At 43.9% G+C, this 23,572-nt stretch overlaps 1 protein-coding gene across 11 annotated transcripts in view; it reads left to right on the forward strand.

The window, feature by feature from the left end:
• Positions 1-23,572, forward strand: part of LOC137439803 (CTP synthase 1) — a 70,271-nt gene that overhangs the window by 24,498 nt on the left and 22,201 nt on the right. For 4 of the 11 annotated variants that reach the window (XM_078768450.1, XM_068135910.2, XM_078768452.1 and 1 more), the window contains exons 2-10: positions 6,115-6,314; positions 9,480-9,650; positions 9,755-9,855; positions 15,939-16,055; positions 16,288-16,374; positions 20,846-20,926; positions 22,074-22,225; positions 22,730-22,862; positions 23,325-23,413. In XM_078768450.1, the coding sequence (XP_078624576.1) occupies positions 6,115-6,314; positions 9,480-9,650; positions 9,755-9,855; positions 15,939-16,055; positions 16,288-16,374; positions 20,846-20,926; positions 22,074-22,225; positions 22,730-22,862; positions 23,325-23,413 (1,131 nt within the window). Of the gene's footprint in view, positions 1-218; positions 367-6,114; positions 6,315-9,479; positions 9,651-9,754; positions 9,856-15,938; positions 16,056-16,287; positions 16,375-20,845; positions 20,927-22,073; positions 22,226-22,729; positions 22,863-23,324; positions 23,414-23,572 lie in introns of all 11 variants that reach the window. The other 7 variants (XM_078768451.1, XM_068135904.2, XM_068135906.2 and 4 more) reach the window with 3 other exon arrangements.

Consider the following 23,572-nt stretch of genomic DNA (forward strand, 5'->3'; position numbering starts at 1 on the left):
TGAACCTTTAAAACTGAGCCCTTCCCTCATTTTTGATCCAATCGAGGGGAAACTTCACAGATCTGTTCAGCATGTCAGTCTACTAAAATGTCCTTTTGGAATTTGTGATTGGTCACGTGGTTTGGCAGATATCGTTAATTAAACGAAAAAAAAAAGAAGATATCTCTTGAATCGCTAGTACCTCAGACCGTGAGTTGGTAATTATATAATTCACACAGTGCAATACGTGCAGGCCGCTCCACGGAGCGACCTTGCGGGCTTATCAACGAGGCGAGGCGTGACACGTGTCTCAGCATACCTCAGATCAAGTTTGGAAACCAGCATCAACCGTGCATACATTTGCATATTCGATCATTTTTGACAAAGGTATGGCACTTTGAACTTTGGTAGGGGACATGTATTGCAGCGCAATACTCAGAATGCTTGTTACATGTATCATGCACCAGTATATTTGCTCAAACAGAATGTGCGAGGTGGGTGGGGGTGGTGGGGTGGGGCTATGGGAACCTGAAGGAACGATGGAAACATTTGAATATGGCTTAAAAAGTGAAAGTGAACTGTCCACTGTTGCCAACAACCACAGGTATAGTTATTTTTTGGATGACATCGCTTCTGTAGTAGAAAATCTGATATGCTGGTTGTGGCCATCTCCAATGCCCACCTGATGGATGCATCACATTGACTTTGAGATCACGAAGCACCAAATTCCATCACTTCACCTGGGAAATTTTTCCCCTCATAAGCTACTAATAGCCAGTCCCCAATCTGTATTTGTAGCTCGTTATTTACAGAACTTCCATGAGATGATTCATCCATGGTTTCGATGGAATCATTTAGATTCTCCGCCCCCTCTTCTTTGATGCGGATGTGCTTGTACTCGGTTGCATCAGGCACGTCACTGACAAGGAAGTGATGCTTTCCCATTGCAATTGGCACCATACAGTGGATCTCAAAAAGTTATGGATGGATTTGGACAAAACTTGTTGGACAGGTTAGGTTGTGTGTGTGACAAGGTAGAATCGATTCGATTTTGGTGAAGATCTGAATATGGATTCGGATATGATAATTATTTAATTTTTAAGTGATTCTGCAGCATTGAGTGATATGGCCAACCAGGTAAAGGTATGCTCTCTATTGAGTGCCGTTCTAGTTTAAACAGCGAAAATCGCACAACACACTATTACTCTTGACATGGATGAGTGTTTCTCCAAAGTTAACTGTGAGAACATTCAGTTTGTTTTGGGGCAATTCTGTAAGTCGGTAAACGATTGGGTCAAAATTTCAAAATAATCAAATTGGTCAAAGTAAGACGTCATTTTAAAGGTCATGATATGAACTGTCAACATATTTAGGTTATGAATATACTGGGCCAAGTTTAAGGTCACGAGGTCCTTACAAATGAAAGTATTTAATCTTAGCTAAATAATTACTACTGTGACGTACCTATGAATTTCTTCATTTTCGAGAAAGAAAATAAGTTGTATTATGTCAGTAATCATAGTCGATGGAAGCAGTATAAGTGAAGGTATCCATGACCACACATCAGAAAATATGTCACTTTTTGTCCCCCGTCGCACAGCGGAGCGAAAGGGGGACTATGGTTTTCCCCTCTGTCCGTCTGTCCGTCCTTCCTTCCGTCCGTGCGTGCGTAAGTGAAGGACCGATTCAAATTTGGTGTGGGTGCAACCCACGTCAAAATCCAAGATGGCCGCCGCCATCTATGTCTGATGCCATGTATGTGAACCTTGTGAGATGAATATCTTGAAAAATAAGCGAAGTACCAACTTCTAATTTGGTGTGTGGGTGTATCTAGGCATAAGGAAGAACGCTATTGAAAATTGGGTCGCCACGTCAAAATCCAAGATGGCCGCCTCCATGTATGCCTGAACCTTGTGATCGAAATATCATATCATAGCATGTTTTCTGCGTCTTCCACTTTGTCAACTCACATCACTTCCCCGACGGGGGACCGAGGCGTAACGCTTGTTCTATTTTGATTTATTGCTAATTAATTTTATGACTATTTCGATATTTCGGCCTCTGTTTTCGATCATTTCGATCCGACACAAACACGTAATTTTTTTTTATCTTGTGAAAAGACAAAATACCCAATACATGTGAAAATCTCAATGCACAGCAAGTTTTGGACCCTCGACAATCTACATAGACGGTACATTTTATTATTTTAATTCAGTTTAAGAAGAAAAAAAATGGTTTGTCGGACATACACTTTTTTTTGTACGTCCGACACCATACTTTCCTGTACGTCCGACACCATACTTTCCTGTACGTCCGACACTATACTTTCCTGTACGTCCGACATGGCATTTGTAATTAAATGGCTTCTGCCACATCAGTGTGCCTTGAACACTTGTATTCATCACACCACTTGTCTGCATCATCTTAATTGTATCTACATTCTTATTAATAGGAATTAGAACCCCAAAATAAGTTTTAAGTTTAATTAATACAGATTCTCATTTCAAAAGAATGACGCTGAGGAAAATGGCGATTGCATGTTCTTGATTACATGATCAGGTTGGAGATTTGTTCGGAGTGGCAGGGGAACGGCATCACTACCGATGACATTCTATGAAGTAGCAGTTCAGAGAAATCCTACCATTGATATTACTAGGGCATTGCCCGTACGTGGGTGCCCGTTCCGTGGCCAAAAAAAAAAAAAAACGCTACCCGTACGCTCTACCCCGCCCGTACGCCCGTAAACAAAAAAAGCAACGCTCTTCGCTTCCGCCCTTCGCTCTGACTGAATTGGGAGAAATAATGCGCATAAGAAATCGAATTACGTACCGTAATGGCGGTCAGCTCGTAACGCGCTCAGCTCCGCTCGTCTCACATCGGCCACGCCTACGCAACAGAGCGTTCTGTGATTGGCTGCCGGAAGATAAGTCGTCACTGTCCGGAAGTTCGCAAATCGCAGTTAGGATGAATCGTTTTAATTTAATCGCAGTTTGAATTCGTTTTAAAACATAGTTTAACGGCAACATAGTTGAAAAGCCGTGCCTTGCTGCAAACAGCTGCTGCAAACAACAACAACATGGAAGGCTGCACTGTCCGGAAGTTGGCATATCGCAGTTACGATTATTTTAGTGTTAATGGCCAATTATTCAATTAGCGCCAACGTATTTTGGCTGTTTGCAATTTAATCGCAAGGAAAAGTAGAAAGAGAAGAGGGAAAAAAAGAAAAGCCTTGCATTAACGCATTAACGCTTGCATTGCATTAACGGTTCGGCACACGTGATAGCTCGCTGCTCTCTGATTGGTTGAAGCGTTTTTTGGACATAGCTCGGTAGGTACTTGTCCGATTAATTACAAACCTTGAAAAGGCACATCCTCGGGTCCCCAGCAATATACCTGGCAAGTTTCAAGTATATCGGACCCGTGGTTGTCGAGAAACAGCGGTCACAGACAAACACACAGACACACAGACAGACACACAGAGATTACTGGCATTATAGATAGATGTTTATTTCTAAAGACAAGATTGAAGAGAAGAGAGGAGGTTTGGAGGCATACAGGCAAAGCACAATTCCTGTACCAAACACCCACAAGATCCACTGTGTGGTGCCAATGGGAAAGCATCACTTCCTTGTCGGTGACGTGTCTGATGCAACTGAGTACAAGCACATCCGCATCAATGAAGAGGAGGCGGAGAATCTAAATGATTCCATCAAAACCATGGATGAATCATCTGATGATGGAAGTTCTGTAAATAACGAGCTACAAATACAGATTGGGGACTGACTATTAGTAGCTTATGAGGGGGAAAAATTCTCAGGTGAAGTGATGGAATTTGGTGCTTCGAATGATCTCAAAGTCAATGTCATGCATCCAATCAGGTGGGCATTGGAGATGGCCACAAGCAGCAGATTTACCAGAAAGTGTTTTGAACTCAGGATATTTGTGGCCAATCTCCCAATATTAAATGTTATTTGGCCTGATCTATCACACAACTTGGCTGGGAGTGGAGTTTCTGTGTGCGGACAAACGGAAATATGACTGGAGTGCCATAAAAACACATTTTGGTGGTTAATTCCTGAAAAAATCAGGATGAAAAAAACCCCAAAACATTTCTGCTACCAAAAGTAGGGAACAATGTTAGAGGGGAACAACCGGTCAATTTTCCATGAGGCAGTGCATGTTTACCAATATGGCCGTGTTCATCTGGTAGAGTGATTAATTTTAGCTTCAAAACCTACACCAAACGTGTTCAATGTCGGTCACATAATGCATTGCAAGTAAAATTGAATCCATTTCAAAATTATTTTTTACCTGCCAATTAATTAATTCAATTAATTTTTGCATGGACGAGGGAATGAGGGAGTCAAGTTGGCCGTTCCATCTGCATCAAGGTTGTGAATGTTTCTTCTTCCCCTGGTGTTTCTCAATATTAAACCACTGTGAGTTAAGTGTCCTAAAAGTTCAGTGGGCTGGCCAAGTTGAGCGCGAAGGGGTGTGTTAAAGGTAAGTCAAGTGATTGTGGTGTGGCTCTAAGCTCAAGTACCAATGCCCAAATGACCTTCACATCTCAAGTGTCCTTGTACATTTTCCTTGGATTTGACATTCCTTGACAAATTTTTCGTGCACACTTGGAAGTTCGATCAAATAAAGACCGTGGGTTTTGGCAGACATTGCTTTGTCCCTCTTGTTATTTTTTTATTCTTGTGCTGTTTGGATTAACCTTTTGATTGGTGGTGTTTGTGTTTGTCTGCTCTGTTTGTTAACTCTGCGGGTAATTTATCTGCAAGGCCTTAGATCGTTTTCCTGCTAATATTTCAAGGATTTCTAAAGCTCTTATCTGTTAGTCAGTCAATATTGCCATCTGTTGGATGTGGTTACAGTCAAATGCTACCAGGCAGATAAGGTTTAATCTCTATCCTTTGGCTACGATGCTTTTTGGATCGTCGATGCATTGTATTCTTCAATCAATGGGAACTCCTTTTACCCTCGCTAGAGGAGAGGGTATTGCATTTGAGTCCATTTGTTTGTTTGCACATAATAAATATGATTTTTTTCTGCAACTGTTGGTCCGATTGACAGGAAATTTTTACCGTAGGTGCAAATCCACCTGTCGAATTTTATTTATTTATTGTAAAGCACTCTCCATGGGGAATAACATTTTAATGATGTCATAGGTACCTCCATTATGACGTCATAATTTTACAAGTACGAAACTTTATCCGATCAAGATGAAATTTCTTGAGCATCCTCTCGGGATAAATTGGTCGAGAAAAAAAATGCAATGATGACGTCATTGGTCACGTGGTTTGGCCGCCATATTTGTTTTAACACAAAAGCCTTCAAAACCACTAAAACCACATCCTGCCGTGGGTCTGCAATCTCTGATTGCTCTTTCTTGTCGCACTTGTGTTAGTGTTGAAAAATCATTTTTCACACTTGTTCACATTTGTTATGGAGATCTATGTGGTCTGAAAATTTTCACGTTTTGCAAAAATATATTGTCGATTTGGCTGCTTTCATTGCTAATTTTTTTTTAAACCAGTCGCTCTTTAATTTAATTTTGAATCTTATTTTCCCTTTGACTCATGTTGCGTTGATCTTTGCAATATTGAACTTGATTTTTTTTCTTACGAGTTTGAGTAAGTGCTTGTGAAGTGTAAGGCCTTTAAGCTTTAGAATTGTGAATGGTGACCTTGAACAATTTTTTTTTGTCCCCCCACCCATCCGACTGTCGGGTAAGGATGGACCTTAAAATGAGCTCCAACCGACCAACCGTCCATGTACTTTTGTGAATGAGAAATTTAAAAAAACTTTCAACATTTAACTTTCATCTTGGAGACTTTCGTATTCCTCATGGCATTAGATCACTGCTGTGATTGGCTGAATTATGTTGCAACCTTGGTAACTTAGCTTGTGTACGTGATATTTTGAAAACCGTTCAAGATTTTCATGTTCCCAAATCTATTTCTATTCCCAAATATATTCCCCTCGAGTATCGGCTCCTTCCTCCCCTCCCCCCTCCCCTTGTTCTTCTTATCCTACGTCTCGTCTCCATATTCATCACATTTTAAAAATCGATTCAGTTATTATTGTGATAGTGTATAAATTCTGCCTTTTGATACATTTTTTTTGCAGCGATCTCCCAGTGTGGCAGCTTGTCTCTGCCCAAATGAAGTATATATTGGTGACTGGTGGAGTAATCTCCGGCATTGGGAAGGGTATCATCGCCAGCTCCATTGGAACCATCCTCAAGTCCTCTGGCCTCCGTGTCACAGCCATCAAGATCGACCCCTATATCAATATTGATGCTGGAACGTTCTCCCCCTACGAGCATGGTAGGTAGACGAGTGTCCCCAACCCATAACATCACCCTTGGGTGTTATTTATGTGTGTAGTTCCCAAGTTAATGGTGGAGGTAGAACTCCCCTCTGGTTCATTTCAACTCTGAGGCTGATATATTTTAACGGTGGACTATGAATGGACGCGCTAAATTTTCCACCTGGACGGCCACCAGTTTGGTGACGGATGGTCCTCAGAGACCGTACTCCAACAAATGAATGAGATCTCACATACAGGCGGTTCGCCCACCTAAAGGATCGGGGCCAAGCGATAACCCGGGGTGAACCGCTGCATTTTAAAACCTCCTAACAAGGGCTTTTCTTGCCAATTTCTAATGCCCTTGGTCTGACTCAGGTTAATTACTTTTTCTAATTCGAACTGTGCATCAGGTTGACATGTCAATGAAAAAAAAACAGGATTTATCTTCGGAATGACAGGGTGGGAACAACACAAAGTAAACACTGATCAACGATGTCACTGAGGTTGATTTCCCTCACGTCCACGAGATCTCCATGGCTTGCGTGAAATATCTTCTGGCCCAATCGCTCACACCCACTAATGACAAGGAGAGGTCATGAGACAGACAGAACCTTGTCCCTACATGATGGTCACGTGGAGTTGTGATAGCCGGTGGTTTTGGCGGGGGGAGAAATGACAGGCTGAATCACATACACACCTGCACAGCTCGATGCTTGGACTATTGTCCTCAACTTTTATTGTTCAACTTGTCGCCCTGCTCATGATATCCTATCTCGGACTCACCAGACCCTGTGGGACTCCACTCAAAATGTCTGTTCCTCCACTCTGTGGACCTGGAATTCCATCCTTTCCCCCTGACCCTCGGCCTTTATTACTTCATGGCCATGCATAGCTGCGTGCTTATTGGCTTGTCGTCCAGCTTTTTTTTTCTTTTCTTTTTTTGTATACTGAATCGAGGCTCGTGAAAGAGCTGACATTCACTTCACAAACAAATCAACCAGACAAACAAAATATATAAAAAGAGGGAGCGGAAGACAAGAGAAGGGGAAGCACACAAACATTTGAGAGCACACAACATTTAAGAGCAGGGAGATGTGTGGGGGGGAGGAGGCGTGGGAAGGGGGGGGGGGGGGGGGTTGGCAGAAGTATAAAACACCAAGGACTTCCAGGACAGAAGTTGGTATTTCAAAAAAGTGGAATTGGGGTGAAATTAGCGGGGATAGAAAAGATCAAGATTTTGGATTGGTGGAAGATAAGAGATGGTGGTGAACAGCTGTTTTAAAGACCTGGAGGGTGGAGTGGGATTGAAGAGAGTGAGGGAGTTTGTTCCAGAGGCGGGAGAAAAGAGGAATGAAGGAGTGAAGGTGAGCAGAGAGTCTTGATTTTGGCAGTTTAACCAGAAGAGGGTTGCAGGCAGATCTTGTGCGACCTGTAGGAATATTTGCGGGACAGAGCCCAGAGAGAGCTGGGGGGGCAAGGCCAGAGAGGAGTCGGTAGAAGACGGAAAGACCACCAACCTGCCTGCGGTGAGTGAGTGAGAGGCCCTTGGAGTTAGCTTCATCGCGGGAGATTCCAATGATTCTGAATGCTTTGGTTTCAACAGCGTGAAGACGAGCTAGGTGTGAGGCAGGAGCACCAGCCCAGAGGGGAGAGCAGTATTCCATTGAGCTGTGGATGAAAGCCTTGTATGTGGTGAGGAGCTCAGGTGTGCCAAGGAAGGACTTCGCACGACGGAGGATGCCCAGTCGGCGACTGGCTTTGGAGGCCAGATTTGAAATGTTGTTTTCCCAGGAAAGATCATGGCAGATAGTGAAACCCAAAAGCTTGAGTGACAGAACTTCTTGGAGAGGATTATTCAGAAAGTGGATGGGAGGGTTGTCCAGTCGGTCTTTTCGGAGAGACATCGTAAGAGTGTGAGATTTGTCAGGATTGAAAGACATGTTCCACTTGTTTGCCCAGTCTGTGATTTTGTCCAGGTCTGCAGAGAGTGAGGAGGCTGCAGACTGCCGATCTGAGGGATGAAGAATGGATCGACAGAGTGTAGAGTCATCAGCAAAGAGATAGAGAGGATTTTCAAGAGAGTCAGAGAGATCATTGATGAAGACCAGAAAAAGCACAGGGCCCAGAACACTGCCTTGGGGAACTCCAGCCTGAACAGGAAGAGGAGATGAGAGAAACCCATTCAGGGCCACAGGTTGACTACGACTAGAGAGGAAGTCCGCCAGCCATGCGTAGAGATTTCCATGGATACCAAAAGAGGAGAGTTTGGTGAGCAGAGCGGCGTGCCAGACCGTATCGAAGGCACGTGATATGTCAAGGGAGACGGCTCTAATTTCCTGTTTGGCATTGAGGACCTCCATCCATTGTTGAGAAAGCAGAAGCAGCATGTCCAGAGTAGAGTGACCAGGTCTGAAACCAAATTGATGATCAGAGATCAAGCCATTGGAAAAGAGGAAAGATTTCATATCTGAAGCAATGATGGATTCCATGACTTTGCTGATAATTGGGAGAAGGCTGATTGGTCTGTAGTTGCTGGGATCTGTTTTTGCACCTTTTTTGTGCAAAGCGGTGATGTTGGCAGATTTCCAAGCAGATGGCAGATGACCTTGAGCAAAAGAGAGGGTGAAGAGAACAGAGAGGGAGTGAAAGAGCGGAAGATTTTTCAATACCTTTCAGTGGCTTCTGAGGTTTCTTATGGCTTTATTTAGTTTTGTCATTCAAATTGCCATTCCCCACTTAGCTCTTACCTTACGCACGATCACATGGCTCTTTCACCTTCGTTGAGGGGGGGGATTTGCTGGCTTGCAAAGCTGGGAACGATTTATTGAAGCAAACAGATTACAAATGGAGCCATTTAAGGGATTAATAGGGGAGGAGTGGTTTGAGGGCACGGGACACATTTCGGAAAGAGGGGTCATGATTATCAGTTTCTTAACACACTTCGACACACAAGCCCTATAACACAAGTCCTATAATTTTATGCAGAAACCACACCCTTGTGCTACACATTTATTAATGACATAATTGCCGTAGTTAATCTTACTCCTGTTACTTCCTTATGGTCATTCCCACAACAATACGTTTGTGGTCTATGCGGGTACAATTCCAAGTTTATATATTGTAGTCTTGTGCGGTCCTTGATGATCTCATTGCTTTGCTTAAACACTAAATATGTTTGGCAGGTGAGGTGTTCGTGCTTGCTGATGGTGGTGAGGTGGACCTTGATCTGGGCAACTACGAGCGCTTCCTTGACATTAACCTTTTCCAGGACAACAACATCACCACGGGTAAAATATATCAGCATGTCATCAACAAGGAGCGACAGGGGGACTACCTGGGAAAGACTGTGCAAGGTGAGTGACCACGTGGTGATGTACATCTTTGCTTGTTAAAGGCAGGTGAATCTGCAGACTGGAAGCCAAATGCTTTCCATCTTCTTCCTGTTCTCCATCAATAGTTGTGCCCCACATCACTGATGCCATCCAGGATTGGGTCGTGAAGCAGGCTAAGGTGCCTGTCGACGCGGATGGTGATGAACCGCAAGTCTGTGTGATCGAGGTGGGACTGCAAAGCCACGTGGACTTTTTGAAGGGTCTAAGAGAAGGGGATCTTGTGCAATGATGTTGTATTTATAGTGCTTCTACAGGGGTGTTTATCTTCATTATCAGCTGTTGCCCCATTTTCATCATCACTTTGGCTGTTTGCTTGTTTATAAGTGTTTCTTAAATGATTAGTGTTGTGTAATTTCAGCGTTTGTTTTTGGACTTCTGCCCATCTTGTGGCTGTTTCTGGTTTATCCTGACGTCACCGTTTTATCCCAACAAATCGCGCTCAAAATTAAATGTCCATTTTTGCACACCGATTCGGTACAATTTAAAGCAACCCCCACCGTTTAGAGGCCATTTTTCCCCGCAAAGCGGGGGTTGGCCTTTTCGGGGACCGTGGTAGTTGTTGTTTTTTGGTCCCCTTTTTGAAGCGATGTTTTACGGCCGGATGCCCTTCCTGACGCCAACCCTTTTTGCCGCCTTCAACGACAAACGGGGAATTACCAGTGAACTGGTACTCAATTAGCCGACCTCGGAAGGATGACAGGCTGAGTCAACCCCCCTGGCGTTAATTCAGCGATCGACTGAGATTCGAACCCAGGATCCTAGGATCCTAAGCCGGCACCCTAGCCGCTAGCCCAACACCAGGGTACAATTTAAAGCAACGTAGGGTTGTAAATGATTCTAGGACTGCGGACTTTTTATGTTTTAATCATTTTGCTGATATAAATTCACGAACACACTACGTTTTTGCTGTAGCATGTTTGGATGGAGTTTACCCAGGAATATTCACCTACTTTCCGTTAGTAACTAATGAATCAACATTTCCCCTCCCCCTTTCACGTCTGCCCTACCTCCCCCTGATATCCCCACGCCACCAATCTACAATCTAATTTCTTGATATTCTATGAGATGTAAATGCATCCCTTTCATTGATTTGTTTTTGATACCTCGGGGTTAGCACCTGAAGGATGAGGGCACTTTTGTGTGCAAGAACAAATGGCATAAAACAAACCAAGATAACTGCAAATTAATGATTGGCCTTGGTCGATCCTTTCAGTCTCCTATGTGGAAAGAAATGTCGCACAAAGACATACACAAGGAACTTTTGTACATGAGGAATCTATCCCACACACATCGATCATACCTGCCTGACACCAACTTCAGAAACCATCACCTGTCCACAAATGCAAGCTACCCACAAGTCCTGCCAATATCCCCATACACCCGATCTCCATTGCATCTTGGTACCTGTAAAATCCTAATTTAAACCTGTATATTCCTTCTGCCGCCACTGCCTTTCTAGGGAGACTGTTCCATGCATTAACTACTCTTAGTGAAAGACCCTTGCCTTGATACTGGCCTAACTCTTTCTCTCTTTCTTCTAAGGCTGTAGCTACTGGTCCAATCACTGTCTATTCTGTGGAAATCTCTTCTGCGCTTATTTTGTCGATACTCTTCATTATCTTAAATATCTCTGAAGGAGGTGATTACCATGGGATATGATTATATAAAGTCCTGTCTGTCGCTTGTGTTTGCCCAGTACTGATGGAATTATGAATAATAATAGTCCTTGTAGTACTAATCCCTGAGGTACCACACTACTTACATCCTCACACTCACAGCCACTCTTTGCTTCCTATCCCTAATCCAGTTTCCAATCCAATTAGCCACCCGATCGGCCACTCCGCAAGCCCTCCCCTTGGCTAACAACCTCATCATCTATTGTATAATACCGAGTTGGGTTTTTTGAGCACGTCGTTTACATGCTTGCCAATTGACTTGATGTCCGAAGCTTTTGGAAAAATACATCACCCATGTTAAGGATCTTGACTAGTTTATATCCATTTGTTGATTCTCCCTTATTTCATCATGTCTTAGCCAATTTTAAAAGTACGTATGTTCCTGTATGCCCACATGCCATTCCCCTTTCCACGTCTGACCTCTCTCTCTTTCCCGTGCTTGGATCATTTTCATGTGACAAGATACAAACAACAACAACATGCATTTTTAGGCCATTTTCCCTGCGAGAGCGCGGGTTAGCCTTGCGGTCCCCATGACGATCTTCTCCATCTTGCCCTATTTTCTGCATTCATTATCTTAAATATCATTCATTACGATCCATTACATTCATGACGATCTCATTATCTCCCCTTGTTAACCCCCTTGCCCGCATTTCTTCTTCCACCATCTTTAGCCAAGTCTTTCTCGGTCTTCCCCGTCCTCTACTTCCTTCTACATTCATTTCCATCACTTCTCAACAAGTCACTTTCATCCTTCCTCACCACATGACCAAACCATCTCAACCTGTTCCTCTTCACAGCATCAATCACAGGCTCTATTCCCATCATCTTTCGCAATTCATCATTTGTCTTCCTCTCTCTCAACGATACTCCACACATCCACCAAACCATTCGCGTTTCCACCCTGTCCAGCCTTCGTTGCTGCTCTACGTTCATTACCCATGTCTCGCTCCCATAAATCATAACACTTCTTAGACATGCAGCATACACTTTTCCCTTCCACTTCAACGACACTCCCCTCCTCATCAGCACGCCACTCAGTTCCCAAAACTTCTTCCATGCACATCTCACTCTAGCAACCATCGCCGAGTCTGATCCACCTTTTCCATTCAGCATGTCTCAGAGGTAGAAAAATATTTTCCCACCTTCCAGCTTCACGCTGTCTCCAAGATCCAACTCAACATTTCCTCCATCTGCAGCTCCCTCTATGCACACCTTACATTTGAATGTAGCTGCCACACTGGTTAATGACCCTCTCAGACCACTACATTTTTGATGAACCCACTCAGCGCACATTGTACATTGAATGGAGTTCACTCCGAAACCCTTCCTGCACACAGCACATGGCCACTTCCCAGTTCTTTCCACCTCACCACATGCTTTACCACTTGCCATCACCTTCGTCTTTCCGATATTCACCTTCAGACCTTTTGTCTCCATACATTCCTTCCACTTGTTCATCTTTTCCTTCAGTCCATCCATACTTTCCGCAATCAACACCAGATCATCTGCATACAACAACTCCCACGGTAAACCCTCCTTTACGTTCTGAGCCAGCACTCCATCACAGCTACAAATAGTAGTGGACTTAGTACTGACCCCTGATGCACTCCCACCTTCTCCTCAAACTCACCACTGTTCCCGTCCTTCGTCCTTACAGCTGTGCGCGCTCTTTTGTACATTGCCATCACTACTCTGATCAACCATTCCTCCACTCCTAACTTCCTCAATGCCCATGTCAATACTTCACGTGGAACCCTATCAAATAAATCCAAACCATAAATCCCATAATCCAAACCCATAAATCCAAAATGCTTTCTCCAGATCAACAAACCCAAGAAACAACTTCTTCCTCTTCTCCATGTACTTCTCCTGCAACTGCCTCACAATAAAGAGCGCGTTTGTCGTTCCTCTTCCTGGCATAAATCCAAACTGCATTTCGTCGACCTTCACCTTCTTCCTTATCCTCCTCTCCAACACCCTTTCCAATACCTTCATTCCATGCTCCAAAAACTTTATCGCTCGGTACGAGCCACACTCCAAAGGGTCACCTTTCCCCTTGTATAGAGGGACGAGGGTACTCGGTTCCCAATCCACTGGAACGCGGCCGCCTTTCACCACCAGATTACAGATCTCTGTCATTCTCTTCACACCCCAACTTCCTGCTACCTTCAACATGTCTCCCACAACTCCCGTCGGCCCTCCCGCTTTTCTACGCTTCTTTGCTTTTATCGCTTCCTCAACTTACTTCTCAGTTATCTTCTCTGCCGGTCCTAAAACTGGGTTACTCTCTATGTTGCCATCCCATTAATTCTCTGTATTCAACAGCATTTCCATATATCTTTTCCATCTTCTTTTAATTCCATTTGGGACCACAACGATTTGTCCCACTTCATCCTTCAAGCAACTCACCCCCATCACATCACACCTCTTTCGCTATCTGCTTTGCAATCCTGAATACTGCTCTCTGACCCTCTTCCGAATCCAAGCGTTCTCCGAACATTTTCCTACATGCCTCCTGTGCCTTTGCTACCTCTTTCTTTGCAGCCTTCTTGGCTGCCTTATAACTTTCATGCTTTGCTTTTTATGCTCCCGTACCCTTCGCCTTCTGCCACTCCTTGAACTTCTTCCTCTTCTCGTCAATCCTCTTTCCAACTTCAACATCCCACCACCATGTTTCCGAGTGCCTCAGTGGTCCTTTTGTCCATCCACATACCTCACCAACGGCTCCCAACAGACTATCTTTCATTGACATCCAACCACTTTCAAGCTCAACCACAACATCCTCTACCCTACTCAGCCTCTCTTTTAATGCCTCCCTTACTGTCACCTCTTTCAACCTCCACACCTTCATTCTCGGTTGGTACTTCACCCGCCAAGCTCTCCTCGCACCTTTCACCCTTATGTCGCGGACAACCAAGTGGTGCTGTGAAACAGCCTTCTCCCCCGGGATCACCTTTGTGTCCCGGAGGTGCCCCCTATCTCGCCTACGCACCATCAGGTAGTCAACGGTTGTCGACCCACCTGACGTGTATGTAACAAGCTTATTATCCTCTTTCTGGAACTGAGTATTTCAAATCAACAAATCGGCTCCATCAGCAAACTCCAAAATCGTTTCACCTTCTCCATTTCTCACACCATATCCGTAACCCCCATGAGCTCCCTCAAAACCGTCCAAACTCCTTCCCACATGTCCATTTAGGTCTCCTACCACAACAACTTCCTCATCTTTCACCTTTTCCATCAGCTTCTCTATCGCACACCAGAACTTGTCCTTCTCTTCATCGCTCCGACCAACCTGCGGAGCATATCCCGAGATGACGTTCACCAAGAGCTTTCCAATCATCATTTTCACCATCATCAACCTATCACTCACTCTAGTCACACTCACCACACTGTCTACAAAGTCCTCAGAAAACAGGACACCAACACCATTCACGCCCTCCGGGCACCCTTGCCACATAAACTTGTATTTCTGTCCCTGCCTACCCTTCACCATTCTCACACCACTTCCCTTCCATCTCGTCTCTTGCACACAACATATGTCCACTCTTCTTCTGACCAATACTTCCACCACTTCTCCTGATCTCCCTGTCATTGTCCCCTTCATTCCATGTCCCAAACCTCAGAAACCGATCTCCACTTCGGGCTGTACCCTGCCCATATGTAGTTGTAATTGTCATGGTTGTCTTTTTGAGGCAATGTTTTCATGGCCGGATGCCCTTCCTGACGCCAACCCTCTTAGTCGCCTCTTCCGACACGCAGGGATACGGTGTACCTATTCTAAACCAGGGTACACACCTCAACCACAGAACCTATACTCGCACAGCTTGCTACCTCACCTTCATCTACACTTTCACCGCACCCATCATATCCAGTCTGTTTCCCACGCCCTCTGCATCTGTCATCAGCACACTCTGCAATCCCATCATCGCCTGCACCTCTACTCCCTCCATGCCAACCACACCCCTACCAACGCATGCACCTTTCATCGCCTTGCACTACAAACATGATTGTTGCTCTTCAACCCCGCCCCTTTACCCCTGAAAATATATTAACCCTTTAATGCTTACCGACCAAAGCTCTTATATGAGTCACTTGCAAGCATCTACAGTAGGAAAGACCTCTCACAGAACATCACCCACATGTTATGCCAAATACACTGTTTATCGCGATTCATGCATTTGTCTCCGGCCTCATATTTATCAAGTGACATCTGCTTCGTCTCATTCTCTTCCTCTTCAGGCCTCGGCCCCTTGGTGTCACTTGGTAGCAGCTTAATCAGCATCACACTCAGACTCGACACTCGAATGATCCATCTCTCTGATGTTATTAATACTCTTGATGACATCTCATGCTTTTATGCTTACAATATATTACTGAACTTTATAATAAATAATAAACACCCATTTTTCTGCTGCTTTATTCGAATTGCACTTTATAGCACAATAGCAGAGTGAGAAGAGGTTAATTAGTCTTTGGATACCTATAAATTGTAAGATTCTCCATAACCATATTTTACCTCTTTCTTTCTTTTCCTTTCTTTCTTTGCTTCTCTCTTCCCACTATCCAGCTGGGAGGCACCATCGGAGACATAGAAGGCATGCCTTTTGTTGAGGCATTTCGCCAGTTCCAGTTCCGCGTGACACGAGAGAATTTCTGTAATATCCACGTGAGCCTTGTACCACAGGTACCGTGAATGAACTTCTTGCATTTGAGCCCACTTGCTGCCGCCACTGCTATAGTTTGATGAATTTAAGTATGTGGATTGTGATGGAATTATTTGATCCCAACACTTCATCATTGAGATTGGAATCTTCAATGAGTTGAATAACCCCTTTGGAGACTTTGTTGCATTTTTCCATTTTGGTTAAACGATTGTTTGTTCGTTGCTCTTATTTTTTCATTTTCCTCATGTGAAGCAGCCAGGCTCGACAGGGGAGCAGAAGACAAAGCCGACTCAGAACAGCGTGCGCGAACTTCGTGGTCTTGGTCTCTCTCCGGACCTGGTGCGTTTACTGGATTGAGTCCCACCCTCCCCATCTCCTCTCCCACTCCTTTCCCACTCAACTCAATAATCTCACTCGAGGAGATCAAAACGCAGTAAAATAGTTATCGCATGAGTTCCAGACTCAAAACTGTTTTGCACAACTAGACTTGTGTGACAATGAAGGATGGGAAACCAAAGGTGGAATTAAGAGATAGGTTAGGTGCAGAGAGCATTTGTGAGGTTGAGGTGGTTCAGACACGTGGACAGGATGGGGGAGGACAGCTGTGTGAAGAGGTGCATAGATATGGATGTGAATGGAAGGAGAGCTAGAGGCCATCCGAGGAAAACATGGGATGAGTTGCTGAGATGATCTCAGAGTTAAAAGACTAACAAGAGGGCGAGCAACGGATCGTGCAGCCTGGAAAGCAGCCATTAGGTGAATCACGGCTTTCACATGCAAGCGTGGAAATGGCCGTAAAGCGATGACTATGACGAGTCGTGTGGGTATTGTGAAATTGTTAGTGTTGGTGTATTGGGTTTATAAAACAAAAGAAACGCGACCAGACCTTTGACTTCTGTCCACGTTTGATTTCTCTTATGAAATGGCAAGATTACTCATTTCATGGTTGGCTCACGATTATCACACAAGCTGAAAGTCCGTGGTAAAATACCACCATACAAAAAGGAAAAAAGGATGCTTTTTATTCTTTCCCTGATTGAAAGAGATGAAAAAATTAATCACATTTCTAAACAACAAAGATATCGCAGCACCTCCTCTTCATATTGGTACATTAGTTCATTTCACACAATTAAAGTTACGATGGCTGGTTCATATTGAATTGCAAAATTTCCCTATCCGTGGAGGGGGGACACCCCCTTCTCAGACCCTCCCAGACCCTTCATCCCCTCCCAGACCCTTCATCCCCTCCGAGACCCTTCATCCCCTCCGAGACCCTTCATCCCCTCCGAGACCCTTCATCCCCTCCGAGACCCTTCATCCCCTCCGAGACCCTTCATCCCCTCCGAGACCCTTCATCCCCTCTGAAGAGACCCTTTATCCCCTCTCCAGACCATCATCCTCATCTGCCCCCCCCCCCCCGCCCCTCCCATTGCGGGTTCCTTCAATTCCCCCACATTTTCTTCTCTCAAGGTTGACATGACAACTATGCAAACGCCTTATTCGGGACAGTGTCTGCACGGATAGCAGCCTGCATTACTTGGCTCATTACTTGGGCTCGAACCACCCATTTGCGTGTCGTTTGTGAGGGATCCAGGATGCCACACAGCCGGCTCAGAGGTTCCTAAGACATCAATCGTGTCTTTATATTCTCAATATAAGACATCGGTGGTGATATAGCTCGGATAGATTCCAAATGCAATTTATACCAGAGGCCTCCCTGAATACTGAGGTCCATACCATTACAAAGGCCCATGACGTGATTGTCACAAAGCTTGGCAATCTTCATACAGGTGTTTAACTGACTATTTTGAATGCAGCAGATTGTTGTCATGTGATCCAACTACCATTCCGCCATCCACCAAAGGAAGTTACTTCCTCTTTACAGTTCACCAAATTGAGGCAGTATTATAATATTACTGTAGGTTTGCATTAACTTGAAGCAACCTTTACTTGATAATTATAGATTTCCTGTAAGTATAAGATTAATAAGAAGCAACTTTGACATAATTTATTGTTTCCAGGGATCATTTCCGTTTTTCAGAAGGGAACAGACAGATAGCATTAGCCTATGAAATGCATTGGATGGGACAGACGGACAGGATTAGCCTATTATATAGACTAGTGAGATACCCGTGCATAGCACGGGTGGGATGCCAGAAGCAAACAGGCAATGCAGATACGGCGAATGCAAAAGCATGAAACCAATAAATTCCACATTCCTGTAGCACCTTCAGTAGCACGTCAGACATGGACAGCAAGTTCGTGAAGGACTTCCATGAAAAACATACCTGTTCGCAAACAAACGGGTACGTTCACGTATACAAACATCGATCGTGGGTCCGTGGCGAATCTGCATATGGCGATCCGCGAAGTTCACGTTTAGAAAGTAGAAACCATCACGGCATGTCGTCATTCACTTGAATTCGATATCTTTTTTCATTCCAAACAACATAACTCCAATCACAAAATAAACTTTTAACAACATTGTTAATGTTTCCTTCATTGTAAAAACTACCAAGTCAACAGTAAAAAGGATTTTGAGCCGATAGGTGTTACGGCCTTGGCAAGATCGATGGAGACAGCGATCTGTTAGCTTATACACCGCCCAATAGCTATGTGGAATTCTCTCATGTAGATATTAAACTCGCGTCGTTTGAACTTTGGCCGAGGTCATTATTTACTTTTAATGATGTTTATATACGAATCAAAAAGAAGATAATTGGTTTTGGGTCATCCCTTCCGCATATCTCGTGGGATTGCGAGTTGGAGAGACGACCGTGGGAGGGGGTTGGCGGGGAGGGGGTTGACATTCTCTCAAGCAGGGAGTCGACCCGTGTCCTTATAAAAGGTCTTTGTCCGAGGTAACCGAGTCCGATTGGTGCAGCCGTTTGTGCGGTACCTGGAAAAATAACGTTATGCTGGAGGCCAAAGCTGAAATTGGAAAAACAATGTAGTCTATTTTACTCCAGGGGATCCCAGGATTACCCACCGAAAATATCGTTGCGATCTGTTCAACCGTTTTTGCGGTACCTTCGAACAGACGGACATTTGGTGAATGGTAGTAAGATTTCGAAAAAAATTCGGGAGCATTCAAAGCAGTGGTCTGTTGCCTTATACACCGCACAGGTTCAATTTTTGGTCCGAATGAAAAAATTGTAATTTGCAAGTAGGTTTGGATTAATTTGAAGCATCTTTTACTTCATAATTTTTCCTCTCTGAGGAGCGTTTGTGTTTCAGGGTGGGACAGACTGACAGCATTAATTAATATATATATATATATATATATATATATATATATGTATATATATATATGTATATATATATACGTATATATATATATATATATATATATATATATATATATATATATATATATATATTTGGATAATATTGCACTGCAGGAAGTAGTTTATTGGAAACTGGAGGAAACTCTGACAGGAAGAGGTCTGGCAGACCCAAAGCTACAAGAAGACAAGTTTCTGAGAGTTAACAGCTTGCGTGATAGGCGGTTCACAGGACAACAGCTTCAAGCACAGCTTGACACTGGTCGAAGTAAGCAAGTCTTAGTTTCAACTGTGAAGAGAAGACTTCGAGCTGCAGGTTTGACAGGTCAAGTGGCAGTAATGAAGCCATTGCTTAGATGGCAAAATAAGAAAAAGAGGCTTGCCTGGGCCATGAAGCACCGCCAGTGGACTACCGAAGACTGGAAGAATGTCTTATGGACCGATGAATCAAAATTTGAAATCTTTGGTTCATCACGCAGGGTTTTTGTACGCCGTCGAGTAGGCGAAAGGATGGTTCCTCAGTGTGTGACACCAACTGTCAAACATGGAGGAGGAAGCGTGATGGTCTGGGGCTCTTTTGCTGGATCCAGAGTCGGCGATTTGCACAGAGTGACTGGCACCCTGAACCAAAAGGGCTACCACAGCATTTTGCAGCGCCATGCAATACCCTCTGGTATACGCCCAGTTGGTCAGGGGTTCATCCTACAGCAAGATCATGACCCTAAACACACCTCCAGGCTATGTCAAAACTACCTTCGAGGAAAAGAACAAGACGGTAGGCTTCAAATCATGGAATGGCCAGCACAGTCTCCAGACTTGAACCCCATCGAGCTGGTTTGGGATGAACTGGACAGAAGGGTGAAAGCAAAGCAAACCTACAAGTGCAACACATTTGTGGGAACTTCTGCAACAGTGTTGGGAAGAACTTCCCGAACAATATTTGATTTCCATTGTAGAAAGAATGCCACGAGTGTGTTCGGCGGTTATATCTGCAAAAGGTGGCGACTTTGCCGAGTCAAAAATTTAAATAAAATTTTGTTAAACAAAATGATTCTATGATTTCTTTTTTATCTCCAATTGTTTATTTGTTCTATGCTTAATTTCAGGGTACATTGAGACATTAAACTGCGTAAATTTCAATAAAAATCTGGAAAAATTGAGGTGCTCCAAAACTTTTGACCGGTCGTGTATATACATTGTACAGGGAGTGGCTTGGACCATTGGGGCGGGAGGGGGGGGGGGGGGGGAAGGAAGCATTCTGGGAGTTGAGGGTTTAGTTTCAAACACGATTTCCTTCATCATTTGCTTAGTTTTTGGTTGACCAAACTATCTAATTATTTCCTAAAAAATCCATTTACCTATTCAAACCTTGTGTTTTTGAGCTTTGGATTGTGTATACAAAGTATAATCCTGACAAAAATATTTACCCCACACCCCCTCCTTATTCTTCCATTGGTTATGTGGGCAGTTATATATGACCTCCACTTTCTCTCTCTCTCTCCCTCCCTCTCCCTCCCTCTCTATAGGTCGTGTGCCGTTCCGTCACACAGCTTGAACAGTGTGTACGCGAGAAGATTTCCATGTTCTGCCATGTCGGACCTGAGCAGGTTTGTGGGTGGTTGTGTGCTGTTATTTTATTTTGTTTGAGCCATCTTACCTGTTTCATTATGACACAACCCTTTAACAGTTTAACCACTGAAAAAAAAAAAATTGCAGGTGTCGTGGGAAAATTGTAAATGATCTAATTTGTATTTAGCAATTGTTCCTCCCTTCACAATTGATAAATGTGACTGTCCAACAAAATTTGTGGATTTAGAATTTGGATTGTTTTTCTTTTTATGCATCCGCAGCCGATGGCGTCGGGATGTTTTTTGGTTGTCCGTCCGTCTGTGCGTGCATAGCAGATTATCGTCACTGCGATAACTTGTGAACCGCTGAAGGGATTTTGACCAAACTTGGTACAAGTATGTACTATAATGCAGAGATGAACCGATTAGATTTTTTTGGGTCAAACGGTCTATGGTCATCTGACCTTTAATGGAAAATCTTTAACACTAACTTAAACTTATAACTAACTCGCACGAAAATATTTTACCAAATTTGGCACAAGTATGGACTGTGATAGAAAGATGAACTGATTCAATTTTAGGTTCAACAGTTCAAAGGTCATGTGCCCATTGAAAATAATTTTGCAGATCATAGCTCAAGTTAGAACCATCTGTTTTCTCTTCTACTTATCTCTTTTCTCTCTCGCACACTCTCTCACGTGACCTTTAATTAGGATATTTTTCCTGCATACATAGTCGAGGCTCGTGGAAGAGTTTGTTTACTGAAAGGATCAGGATGTAACAGCCAAAATCATGATGCAAAACACGCATTCATGGGGTGGACAAATTGGATACATACGGAAAGTCCAAAGAGGAGAAACTGGAAAATTGGAAAGAGGAGGGATTTTGGATGGGACATGGTTAACGACGGTAGAAACCTGGAGGGAAGAATGAGATAATGTAGGCATATCCATTGATGGCTTTACATCAAATTCTATTTTCTAGTTGTTTATTTAATTAAAAAGAAAATGATAAAATATAATTCTGAGCATCTGTTCTGCAAATAGTGTACCAATGCTACTTTAACGGCCAAACTATTCCACCTTTGGGGTCTTTTGGGCAAAGTTTCCCCTTCCTCCTCCCCCTGCTCACCTTCGTCTTTTCTGTTTATTGTCGACTAATATGTGCATGGTTTGTACATGTACAGGTCCTGTGTGTCCACGACGTGTCCTCACTGTACCGGGTGCCTCTAATGTTGGAGGAGCAAGGCGTCGTGCGATACTTCAAGCACAGACTGCACCTTCCCATTGAGGAGAGTCCCCGCAGGCTGCTCGTGCGTTGGAAGGAAATGGCGGACCGGTGAGTGTCTGTGTCGGTCAGTCGTTCATGAGATTGCGTGTCTGGAAATATATTGAGTGTGTTTTTATTATTCCTTTTCCTTCTAAAATTGTACTCTGAGGAAAGATCTCAGGGCTACATTACTGTAATGAGGCTTTCTTTGGTGGGGGGTGGAGGGGGGAGGGTGTTTAATGGTTGTCCAGCCCGGTTGGTTGCTCTGAAACTTGCCACATGAATGAAAGACAATAGGCCGCACAATCGCCCATGCTTTGATTTTCCGATTTTGGATCCCTGCTTGTCCCTTATTTACCAACCAACTGCTCTGAACCTGATACAGCCCTTCTACTCGATGGCCCCGCACAATCGTTCAGGTTTCGATTTCTACATTTCGGATCATGGGGTCTCCAAGGGGGGTGGGGGGGAGGGGGTTATCCTGCTTCTGTAGGCCATTGAATCCTGGGAGGTCTATGATATGAGAAAATGAGGGAAGTCATGAGGTAATTTTTATTTATTTATTCTCTGCAGCTATGATCGTCTCCTCAAGAAGTGCTCCATCGCACTGGTTGGGAAGTACATCAAGCTTTCGGATTCGTACGCTTCCGTCATCAAGGCACTCGAACATGCTGCGTTATCCATCAACCACAAGCTGGACTTGAAGGTGAAGAGCAATTCTCTTTCCTGGTTCTTCATCACCTCACCTAGTGTCTTTGACCCTATGCCCAATTTGTTCATCCATCATCCATCATGCATCTTCCTTCCCTCTTCTCCCCCTCGCTTGCTCACTCAATATCACGGGCTTGTTTCCCCACCTTCCACTGCATTCTGTTCTTTGTTATAGCTCTTTCACGATTCTTGACTTTGTACACAAAAATACACCTATGTTGAACTTGCTTCACAGACCATTGGCCACAGACAACCAAGGGTCTGCAGACAGACATCCTGTTAAAAAAAAAAAAAGTAGCCTCAGATTATTCTTATTTTTAGCTTTGGGCTATGTCTCCTGCAGGATTTTTACTTTCTCTGATGTTATGGAAAATATTGATTCGGTTTAAGGTTTTAGAATGTGATTGGGGATTACAAAACATGAAATTGTGTGCATGCTCTTGGGTTTGTTTTCCAGTGCATTGACTCTGAGGACTTGGAGACGACAACTGAGCGTGATGATCCAGTGAAGTACCACGAGGCATGGCAGAAGCTCTGCAGCGTGGAGTGAGAATGAATACGGGCTGCGTGATTTGGCCTAAAAGTGCCGAACTACTTTTAAGTTGTACTTCCTGCAGACCTGCCAACCTATGTAGCGACATAAACTGTACTATTGTGTGTGCGCGGTACATGGTAGTTGGTGCAAGGCCTGACCATGGACCGTGT

This window comes from Myxine glutinosa, chromosome 14 (assembly GCF_964187855.1).
Source record: "Myxine glutinosa chromosome 14, kmMyxGlut1.1, whole genome shotgun sequence".
NCBI lineage: Eukaryota > Metazoa > Chordata > Myxini > Myxiniformes > Myxinidae > Myxine > Myxine glutinosa.